At 39.6% G+C, this 12310-nt stretch overlaps 1 protein-coding gene and 1 pseudogene across 1 annotated transcript; one reads left to right on the plus strand and one right to left on the minus strand.

Moving 5' to 3' along the window:
- Nucleotides 1–1916: 1916 nt before the first annotated feature.
- LOC127755726 (scarecrow-like protein 3) lies at nucleotides 1917–2531 on the minus strand (annotated as a pseudogene).
- Nucleotides 2532–7543: 5012 nt separating this feature from the next.
- On the plus strand, nucleotides 7544–10837 carry LOC127755606 (uncharacterized). Its single transcript, XM_052281291.1, has 4 exons — nucleotides 7544–7798; nucleotides 8883–8977; nucleotides 9953–10077; nucleotides 10595–10837. Exons 1-4 carry the CDS (start codon nucleotides 7624–7626, stop codon nucleotides 10743–10745), a joined length of 546 nt encoding a protein of 181 aa, XP_052137251.1. The 5' UTR covers nucleotides 7544–7623; the 3' UTR covers nucleotides 10746–10837.
- The last annotated feature ends 1473 nt before the right edge of the window (nucleotides 10838–12310 follow it).

The following is a 12310-nucleotide window of genomic DNA, read 5'->3' on the forward strand; positions in this document are numbered from 1 at the left end:
CGAGCAAGCGGCGGCTGTAGCTGCGGCGCACGATCGAGCTGAGCAGGAAATGGCTGGAGCGGCGCTGCTCGGGCGGCTCGGCTGGCGCTCGAGAAGACATGTTTCACATGGATTGGGAACCTCTGATGTAAAGTCAGATAAACGTGGTGGCTGACGTGTGGACCCCACTGTTCTTGGGCCCACCTATCAATGACCATATCAGGACAGGGGTGATTTTACGTTAGAGTATCCCTTTACAACGGTGTCGCTGAAGCAGGCTGTCCATTCTGGTGATGTCGAGGTTATCTAGTGATGGCCACCAGATCCGTTTGCAGCGATAGCGAGCAGCGTGTCTTGGCAACAGCGACGCATGGCGAGTGGCTCCTCTTCAATGACCAGCGATGCCTGCTGTTTCTTTCTCTCTTTTTTTCTGACAAATTTTTTTCCAGAGAATTGATAAGGAATTTGTTTGGTGATATTTTTTCCTTGGTGAATGTGATGAATCTTTTTGGTGAATTTTCGCACCTGGGGCAAGTTCTATTAAAATACCGTGCTATCAATAATTGTCAAAGTTTGGTAATTTTGAAATGTATACAAATTCTATCAAAAAATTGGGGGCAAAGTGTAAAGGTTGATTGTTGGGTACAACTTGATGGAGGCAACGATCGGTACAATGGCTGCGATCGACTAAAATTGACGCAGGTTGATTGTTGGCGACTCCAAATTGATGGACTGTGGTTGATTAATTGTTGGCTAATATAACCAATGATAGATGGGAGCTGCCACTTGTTTGTGTCTTTATGTACGTACATAGGTACATGCCTACTTGCTTACTAGATGTTGGTGATGTTGAAAATTAAGCTCAAACAGTCACTAGTACAAAGCAAATTGCAAAGAGAAAAAAAGACTGTTATCGGTAGTACATTACTTTGACTGAACAAGGGGGAAATTAAGTATATATATTCTAAAATCTCGGGATACCTGTTTCTTACATAATAGTTATAATTATGAAAACAAATTTTAATAAACTTAACAAGATAGATTGATAAGTAATATGCCACTCCGTAAGCATGTAAATTCAAATATGACTATGAAAAACTGTAAAAAAAAAAAGACTTTATATAGAAGCCCATGTAACAAAAAATGACTTCCATTAATACATGCATGGTACGAAGACGCCGACGTTGACTTGGACGATGCTACTCGTCAACTGTATATGCAAGCCCGTGTCATTACGGCTAGACATATATTTACATTAAATTAAGAACTGTATATAATAACGAAAGAAATTTGGACGCCAACCTTTTCTTTAGTGTGAAACAATTTTTAAGGAATTTAGTCTTGAACAATGTCACATTAATTTGATTTCACCCCGGCCAAGATTTCACCGATTTAATAGGTTTTAAATAAACGAGAGAATATAAAAGTAAACTGATCTGATCACGCGAGCTGGGCTAAAATGGAAAATGGTGCGCGCGGGCCGGCATCACTGGGCCGAAAATGAAAAATCACGAGCTTGTCGTGCACCGGCCCGTGCACGCGACTAGTTGTGAATTAGTGTCGGCCGATGGAAAAAGTACACCGAAGGTGTACTCAACTTATCAGCTAGATAAAAAAAAGTCCTCGAACCACAAAACTATATACATGGTCCCTTAACTATACAATACCGGTCACCTGAGATCCTAGGACAATATTGACGCCAGATTTATCCTACGTGGCGGCTTAGTCAGTATGGGACTCACGTGGATCCCGTGTGTCAGTCTATCCAGGTCAGCCTACTCTCTCTTTCCCTTCTTCTCTCCCTTCATCCTCTCTCTCTCACTCTTCTCTCTCTGGCTCTGAGCAGGACGGATAGGAGGAGAGCAAGGTGGCTGCGGCGGGGGGAGCAAGGCGGCAACGACGCGGGAGCAGGGGAGGGGCGTCGGCGGCGGCGGCGGTCAGTCGAAGCGGCGGCCGCGCCATGTGGAAACAAAGAAGAGGAAGAAGTTTCCCTTCTCCTCCCGGACCTTGAAGCCATCGCAGCCAAGACCCTGCGCCACCCGCCTCGCCTGAAGCAGCGCGTAGTAGCTGAGCGGGATGCGGCCGAAGCAGGCGCCCTCCAGCCGCCGCACCCACCGTTCCAGCCGCTCGTGCCACTCACGCCGCTCGCCGCCGGTCGCATGTCACGATGTTCATGATCTCCTCCCCGAGCAGCCACCGCTCCACGCGCGTGTGCTCCACCGACCCGCGCGCCACGCCCACCTCCAGGCCGTCGAACAGCGCCGCGTAGTAGTTGAGCGCCTCCACGAACCGCTCCGTCAGCAACGCCGCGTTGTGGCTCGCCTCCTGCTTCGTCACCACCACCACCTTCGACGATGCGTCCGCGCGTGACGTCGACGGGGACAGCCCAGACTCCTGGCTTCGCCTCTCTCCTCGTCGTCGGACGCCAGGAGGCAGTACTGCAGCTGGAGGCTGGAGCGGAGGGACTCCACGTCGAGGGCATCCAGGCGGGACACCACCGGGTTGAACTAGAAGGGCACGTCGAGGCGCTCTGCTTCTTTCATGAGCGCCATGCCCGTCTGGGTGAGCAAACAGCTCGGGAAACAAAAATACAATCCCTGGACATATATATTTCCTCAGGCAACGGGACAAAAGCAAATCGCCACCATTTATTTCTGCGTACAAGCTCGCAGCTATGCATCGAGAGAGGAGAGGCATAGCAGCAGCAGCGGCGGCATGCATATGTACATCCACCACAAGTGAACAAAAGAGAAGGAAGAAATTAAAATGCTCACCTCAAGGAGGAGCAGCGTCCCTCCGTCCCACACGAGGAGGAGCTCCCCGCTGGCCTCCTCCCCACCCGCCGGCGGCCTGCAGAGACAAGATTGAGAGAGAGAGAGAGAGAGGAGGAAGGGAGAGAAGGTGAGAAGGGGGGGCAGAGAGAGTGGAGGATGGCACGCTGACATGTGGGGCCCACGTGGGTTCCACACCGACTCAGCCGCCACGTAGACCAAAACAGGGGTCACAACCACCAAAGGATCTCGGGTGTCCGGTTTTATATAGTTAAAGGATCCCGCATGGCCGCATATCTGGTTTTACGGTTCGAGGATGTTTTTCTATCCCGATGACAAGTTGAGCGACCTTCGGTGTATTTTTTCCGTGGGCCGATAGACCTGGCACCACCCATTGGCCCATCCTTCCACGTTGTGCAAGCCCATCTGTTCCAATGCCCGATGACAAAAGTAATTATTGGTTGGCCCATTAACACTTAGTGGGATCTTTGTTCACTTTTCCAATTTTTCATATACTCTTTTTAAACTATTAAACATATGTTTTTCTATAAAAAATATATATTTAAAAGTTACTTTAAAGCTAATACTTAATTAATCCGAGATTGCCAAGGGGCGATGGATCGCCCCTAGCGTTCAGCCGGTCCCCCCTCCCCTCCATCTACATGGTTTTCTTTTTTGGCACCGCATTATTTTTCTATTTTAGTAAATTTATGCACCTAAAGTTTATAAGTCAAAAGTTTATATATCCGATTCATTTGAATTTGAATTCAAATATTTTTTATATATAGTATTTCTATACATATAAAATTTATACACCTAAAGTTTATAGGCCCAAAGTTTATAAGTCAAAAGTTTACATACCCGTTTCAAATTTTAATTTGAATTCAAATATTAGTTTATAGACCCAAAGTTTATAAGTCAAAAGTTTACATACCTGTTTCAAATTTGAATTTGAATTCAAATATTAGTTTATAGACCCAAAGTTTATAAGTCAAAAGTTTAATACCCGTTTAAATTTTGAATTTAAATTCAAATATTAGTTTATAGACCTAAAGTTTATAAGTCAAAAGTTTACATACCCGTTCAAATTTAAATTTGAATTCAAATATTAGTTTATAGACCCAAAGTTTATAAGTCAAAAGTTTACATACCCGTTTAAATTTGAAAATGAATTCAAATATTTTTTATATATAGTATTTCTATACATCAATTTTTCCAACTTTGTTTTTTTATTTTTTAAAAATTTATGGTGTAGTAGGAAGAGAAGAAAGGGAGGAAGAAGGGGGAGAGGAGGGAGCGTATAGGGGGGAGGGGCGGGTTGATTGCTCCCCATTAGATTTACCCTAATTAATCAGGTGTTAATGTATAACACTGATTTCCATACGGGGAGGTCTCTACCTTCCGAACGCACCTTCCGAAATGACGAAATCCTTGCTGTCTAGTTTTCCTAAACCTTGACCCAGATATAATCTGAGAAAGAAGTCATCCGAACGAATCAATAATCCATTTTATGGTTTCCTTTTATGTTTAATCTAAGACAACTACATTAGGGCATATATAAAGGTAGGGTCAGTATAAACTTTACGTTATCTAGAGACTAACATCCTATAATAATTGAAGATAATATGGTCTCTAATCACTAATGTATCAAAATATTTTTCCGTACTCTTCTTTCCTTTCTTTCACCATCATGCAACAAAAATTACTTTAATAAATGTTAAGAGTCGACTATGAGCCGTTGTTATGCATAACAACCATATATTTCTCTCTTTCTTCCATGACATCAAAGTTACTTATATGGCAATAGAGAGAGACCACTAATATAGGCTACTGTATAATTGCTAAATTGTTAAGTGCTTATTAGCCAAGATGAAGAGTCGTAATTGAGATGTAATTTTCTTTTGTATGGTAAGATATTAAACGTGTTGCCATATTTTGGTGCTGATGTTGGAGGTTTGAGCTAATGGACATATTGAACCTTCTTATGTATCTCAAAACATACCGACACCTACAGCTATATATTACATATATATAAATTGATTGTAATGTATTATGGATATTGGCCTCGTTCGATTTCCTGGTGCAGCGCTCCCATGCAGCAGGGGACGGATGTTACACAATGTAGTTAATCAAAGCAGACCATATATAGCTTTAACAACCCATGTTACACCATGTAGTTAGTTGAAGCAGACCATAGCTGTAACAACTCTCCCTCCAGAACCGAGTAGCCAGCCCATCAGATGAGTCCACTTACATATATCAACCCACCTATACTTTTGTCCTCGCTTAGTGTAAAAGGGTTAACCCGAGAGAGGCATCGTTGGAGGGACAAGACCTTATAAATTGGTTCCACGCCCTTGCTAACCCGAGAGAGGCATCGGCGACGAGGTCACGACGGCGTCGTGCAGAGCACGCCCCAAGGCCGGCGATGACACAGCGGCGTTCCCGTTGATTCACTGCACGAGAGAGGATGAAATCAAAAGGAGAAATCTTCGGCATGGTGAGGAGAGTATGGAACGGAAAAGAGTTGATGTCAAGCGCTCAAGCGCGGCTTGACGTCGATGGAAGCTTTCATCTTTCTCACGGCCGGCGACGAGTTCTTGAGTGATGGTAAGTCTGAGGGCTCTCTCTCTCTCGGTTTGATCGCCACTGGAGTGAGGAGTGAGGATGAGCGATGCGGCTGGGAGGAGAAGGAGGCTCGGCTTGGCGTTGCCACGTCTCGGCCACGCGTCGCGCGCGTCCAGTGCCGGTCGGCACCGCTTCCTCCTCGCTCTCTCTTTCCCTCGGTGTCTCTTGGTCGGCTGGGGAACAGATACAGAGATGGGGTGACCTAGGGACAATGACAGGTGGGTCCAGGGCAATGGTTGCTAGGTGTGGGTGTGAGGGATGGGTATGAACATGAGTGAAAGACGTTTTTCATTTATTTCCAGGATTATTTCTTTTCCCCATCTTTGTTAATTCATAGATTAATTTGTGGTGTAGGTAAATTCATGTAGATTTTTACCGGAGGTGGGTGAATGCATCTAGTTTCCATTTTTTTTTGGTTGCACTCAAAAGGATAGATTGCTCACAAAAATTAGGAGAAGATAGGCTCATTGGAAACTAGTTTGAATTTTTAGAAGACCTAAACAGAGAGGATAAATTCTAGAAAAATTATATTTATTCATGATAAATGACCTAGTATTTGAATAAATTATTTCACTCATGCACTTCTATACAGCTTAGTGCACATTTTGGTGAGGGTAGGTTTTAGCCGATTAAGGATTTTAATTAGTCTACTATTTAACTGGTTTGACTTATTTAACTGGTTTGACTGATTTATTTGAGGTATCAAAATTAGTTATTAAATTATACCAAAATTACAGTGAGTTATATGTATTGAGTAGTGCCTACATAAATCTTCCCATGTTTTTATCTTGCACGAATTATTTTAGATAATTAGCGAGACTTATCTTTATATATGTGTTTCCTCCTCATAAATGCATCTAGTTATTTATAAAAATTATATTTAGACTCTCTTGACCTGAGGTGATTTTATTTATTTATTATTACTGCTTAAAAGTGGTTATAGGTTTGCTTAATGAAATTTCATGTTTTATTTATGCTCATGAGACGTAACATGCAATACCAAACAAAAATCCAAATTGCGCAAAGAGGTCTCAAATCAAAACATGTCTTATGCAAGTATGCATGCTTACACTTGTGTTTGAATTTTTGTCCTAGGTTATAAATGAAAAAGTTTTAATTTGCCCTCAAATTTTATTTAGCTATATGAGTTAGATCAACTTCACCTAGGTTTAAAATGAAAATTTTTTGTTCATAAATTTGGAGAACTTTCCTTTCAACTAGTTTTGACGAAAATTCCTTAATTCTAAAATTCGGGTATGTTACATAATTCCAAATATTTTTTGTGAGTAAATATCATAACTTCAAAATCACCTAAAATTAAATACTCACATATTTATATTAATAAAGTTGATGGAATGTTAAGTAAGGATTTGACACATATGAGCAGGCTTCCGTCCTAGTTAATTAGAAAAAAAATGAAGTCTTATACCACACAAAAGTACTGATGAATGCAGCAAATTAAATTAAAGGCGCAAAAGTATAATTGTTTTAGTAGGTGCGCCGTTCATTTCTTAGTACAATTGGAAGTACGATGAGGAGATTCCCTCATCCCGTGACTGCAAATTTATGCATGCATACGCACGCAGCTGGAAGCTGCTCCTTGCAAACAAATAAAAATCCGTAACCAACATTTGATTGCAGTCCTTTGGTTTGACTAGCCGGAAGAGAATTTTCTTGGTTGACTACCCGTGGACTGAATTATTCCCTACATTTGATAAATCAGATTAAAGCTCACTCTAGAATTAATGATGTCGGGGATTAAGAAAGCTGGATCGAAGCTTCCTTTTCATTCCCCTTGAGTCGCAAAAGCAATGCATTAATTCATGCATGCGTGCTTGGCCGCACTACTAAGTTTGATCGAATTAATACTCCATGTTGATGCACGCGACGCCTCCTATTTGTTCGATCTACTTAAAGGCATTGCAAATTAATATTGATCATCATCGCTGGCCACCATGTCGAACAAAGAAAGATACAAATTAACTCCAAAGTGGATCGGTCCCAACCGGCGCGGTGCCGGCCAGCTGCTCCCGGCCCCCACTTGACCGACGAGAAGCTACTACTACACTTAGCTGCCGCTGCTCGCTGCATGCTCGGCTAGATCTATAAATAGAGCTTCCAACTCTGGAAGCTAATTACATAAGTTTTCTGCATGCAGATGCAGGCTAGCTAGCTTGTGTTCGTGGAAACCTAGCTAATTAATTATCTTGATATAGCTTAGCCAGGGAGATAAGAGAGAAATATAATGGTGGGAACTGGTTTGGTTGTCGACTTCTCTACAAAACACTGGCCCGTAACAATGAAGTGGATTGAGGACAAGATCAGAGAAGATCGAGATCAGCTCGGTGGCATTCTCCACATTATTGAAGTAAGGGAGAACAATGGCAGTAATGATCGGGACCTCATCAAACGTTACAGTGGTACGTAATATATCTGCTCGATCGTACCATATATAGTTTATAGTATTTCTGTGTGTCCTCTCTTTCTGTTTTCTGTTTTCTGTACGTACCGTTTATGCCGCAATTAATGCATGTCTTCATTTTTTGGTCAGCTTCAGGAAATAACGATAGATTTGACGCATTTTTTTAAAAAAATGTGGCAATTTGTATTGACTCTCGCACTTTCCTACGTAGGGCAGATTATATGTATATATAGAGAGAAAAATGATACTTCGGAAATTGACATGGTCTCTGAAAAATATATTCCTTGCTTAACCATCGATATTTTTGAGACGAATATATATGTATAATCTTAACGAAATGCCTATATGTAGCTATACAGTTAGCTAGGATCTTAAATTCATTTATCGAACAATTGGCTATTACAGTTTTCCTCTCTTGTTTCCTTCTTTTCCGCCCTTGTTTTATTCCCTAAAACGATCATTATTAATTCATCCTATTTTCCATATCTGATCATAAAGAAGAAACAGTACGTGCAATATTCCATCAGTGGTTTGGCCATGATTAAGGAAACGAAACAAACTACCCCCTCCATTTCAAATTACATGTCATTTTTAGATTTGTACTAAGTTAGTAATCTTTAACTTTGACCATCGATTTCTAAAAATCTGTCTAGTTCAACAACACGTAAATTTTGAATTTATAAAAGTATTTTCATGATAAATCTGAAAAAATAAATCATATGATACTAAACTATATGAATTTAATCAAACATACCATTATTTAACTTAGGACAAAACTAGAATAACAAATAATTTCAAACAGATGGAATATACTACTGTATCTGCTCATTAAAATAATAATATTCATTATTATGGTACACTTTATTAATTGTACTATACTAATACAATGTTATATTTTCTCTACAAACTTTGGCTAAAAACTACTCCCTCTGTGTCCACGTTCATTGTAGTAGGTTCTGCCCAATCCTTCCTAATAACTAGCTAGGTTGCTATATTTGGGAATGGATGGAGTACTAACTAGCCGCCTAGACATTAATATGTATTTTACTTAATTTAATTTTTTTCTTAATATTTTTAACCAGCCCTATCATTCCAAGAATTTGAGAGAATGGGGGAACTTAGTGACCAAGCGCTCTGGTCTGAGGTCGTAATACGCGCCTGGTCGTTTGCTAAAAAGGTAAAGTTCATACGCAAAATATTTATGCCCTGCATGCTTATGCATCTTACATTATTTTTTGTTCCGTCGGGTTTCATCATCAAGATAACAAAGTGTGTGTTTGCGTGAGATGGTGAAGGAAATTGGTATTATATACTCCCTCCGTTTCTAAATATTTTACACCGTTGGCTTTTTAGCACATGTTTGACAGTTCGTCTTATTCAGAAACTTTTATGAAATATGTAAAACTATATGTATACATATAAGTATATTTAACAATGAATCAAATGATTGGAAAAGAATTAATAATTACTTAAATTTTTTGAATTTAAACATATTTAAAAAAGTCAACGGCGTCAAATATTTAAAAACAGAGGGAGTATGTACTTGTCCGTGTATGCATATAGTATACTTTATGTCCTACATTCATATATATGCGTTTGGACTCATTTATATATCATCTTCAATGTATTCTAAGGTCATCTACAGGAGTATATAGCATACCAATTATTTCTGTAATCCTTTCATTGGACTCTCGAGGAGTATACTCCCACATATAATAACAAACCACTTACACGAATCGACCATGCTATAAAATTTATCAACTGAAGGATATTCAGTATTGTTTGCTTGGTACATTTAATGCAAATTTTCTAAAATATTTAATGTAAGAAACTTTATTGTGTAACATACTCTCTTTTTTTCAGTCTAGGGGTCGATCCCAAAAGGAGTATATATATCCATCATGGTAAAAGAAAAAAACAATACAAACCATGAAACATTTTGTACCAATTCACTTAGGTCTTATTTGGTTTAGACGGGGTTGAAGGGGATTGGAGGGGTCCGAGGGAGAATAATTTCACACCATAATAGACGTGGAATAAATCTCTTTTAATCCCTCTCGATCTCTTGGGGATCGATTTACCAAACATGGCCTTAGGAGTATTTTTATGGATGGTATTAGAGTAAAATCAGTTCAAATCTATCCTCATGCAGGTGGATGTCAGGGGGACTATATACGAGTGTAAAAAAGACCCAGCCACAGCGCTGTTGCAAGCATGGAGCGATAATAATCTGCAGTGCCTAGTCGTTGGGGAAAACGAAGGAGGGAATGGGGAAGGGTAAGTACATGTTACTGTTGGGCTAGGTATGAATTTTGTAGGATTAATTTCTATAGTGATCAACTCAATTCTCTCGGAAAAAAAATTCCTGTATTTCACAATAAAAAATCCTTATCTATTATAGTATGTTATACACTCTCCATTTATGTGTTCTGATCCATCTAACGCTAGCTATTATTAGGCACTTCAATTCTTTTGTTCAATTTAGGAGAAGTCAATCTTAATTAATGGAATATATATTAGTTACAGTTAATTAGTCAAATTGCAAGTACATTTATTACGTAAACGTTTTACCAACCAATTCATAATTGTTCAATTTTGGTTTTAAAAACTATCAACGACATTTTAGGTTTTACTATTTATCGACGTACGCATAAAACATGTGTTTCTGAATGGAGTACAATATATATAATCATAAAAGACATAAATTTGAAAATTTTATGTGTGTACATTTTCCGGGCTCGAATTTCTGAAATTAAATGATCTATCGTCTTACAAATAAATATGTGCGCTGCAGGTACGTGAACAATAGCACGGTACGTACAGCGCTATCGTCCAAGCTGCGAATGGTGGAAAGCAGAGAAATGGAACCCGGCAAAGGCAGAGGAATGGATCTGACAGTGAAGGGTTGGGTGCACGTGTTTAAAGCAGCCAGACCTCCTCAATGATCGAGATGCGCTTAATTAATTAATTAATTGTGTTCCGGGTGATTTCAGCTTTGGATCGAGCAACTGTTGTTGTTTGTTGTGTCGTACGCACTCCTTCCATCAAAAGAAAAAAACAAATATAAAATTGAATTTGATACAATTTAATACAACTAATTTAAATATAAATATGTACTAATTCGTTGTACCAAATTATGTTAAATTTAATTCTAGATTGGTTTTATTTAAGATGGAGCTGAGTATAAACTCGTTCAGTGAGTGCGTGGCGTCCAGTACCAGGCACCAGCTGGATTGTGAAGGGTAATCGTGACTACCGTGCCGACGGACCGGAGTGACGTCAGGCCTGAGAACGTCGGTGATGTCAGTTCAACCGTTAATAAGTTACTCACTCTAGTGGTTAATGGCGTGCAGCTGCAGACGAGAAGGAATCTTTGCTTTCGAGTTGGCACTGTACGCAGAGCGTGTTTGATCTTGGGGCTTGATTATTAGTGCTTCATTAGTATATATACATCCAAAAATAAAATATTGTGGGTAGTGTTAACTATGTTGCGATGGACATCGCAACATTGAATTAAGGTATATATGTTCTATATATGATGTGGTGGTGTGATGTTAGCCATTTTACTTTTAAAGAAATGGCAAAAGTCGATAAATTAATTTTGCTTGTTGCATTAATAGATAGGCTAGTAACACTGCTATAGAAACCGCAACGGTCCGATTCCTTAACCAACCATAAACTTCGGGCTCTAGTGTTGGTGTCATTTTCTCATCAGTGTCGGTGGCTTACAAACTATTATCTGTATATGTACGGTCCTAACTACTGGTACCTATTTTTACAATTCAGATACATATCATTTCATTGGGGAATTCAAACTTGAGACCTATCCCTCATATATACCCACTTTTTATCAACTCACCCTGCATAACATTTATGTTAACAATTGCATATTTTCGCTTTCTAACAAAAAAATTAAACTGTGCATGGATTTATGTATCTTCGTCGACGGTTATAATTTTCATATAACATTTGTCTATCCAAGTTCATATCACAAACCAACGCTAATATATGGTAAAGGTCAGTAGAACCAACATAAATGAGGCACTTGTTAGTGCTAGTTTATTGAGTGGGATATCAAAGCCGACGAGTTATACATTGCAGCTGATTATTCTCCCCTGTAATATATCGGTTGGACATTGGAATCAACACTACTATGGCTGCTGGGCAACTCATCTTTAGTCCCGAGTTACAAACCGGGACATCCAATCCGGTAACACCAACCGGGACTAAAGATGAGCGCCACGTGGGGTGTGCTATCATCTTAATTTAATACCAACCGGGACTAAATGTCTTTTATTTCTTTTTTTCATTCTTTTTTTTTATGATTGCATAGTGAAATCCCTAAATCCCCACAAATAAATTGACATCACAGATTGAATAAACATACCCAACAACAAAATCATCCACAAATTCACCAATCAGACATCACAGAGCTAGTGAACATACTCAACAACAAAATCATCCACAAATTCACAAATCACCTAAAATTCTTAAATTCACAAATCATCTG

Source organism: Oryza glaberrima, chromosome 11 (assembly GCF_000147395.1).
Source record: "Oryza glaberrima chromosome 11, OglaRS2, whole genome shotgun sequence".
Classification (NCBI taxonomy): domain Eukaryota; kingdom Viridiplantae; phylum Streptophyta; class Magnoliopsida; order Poales; family Poaceae; genus Oryza; species Oryza glaberrima.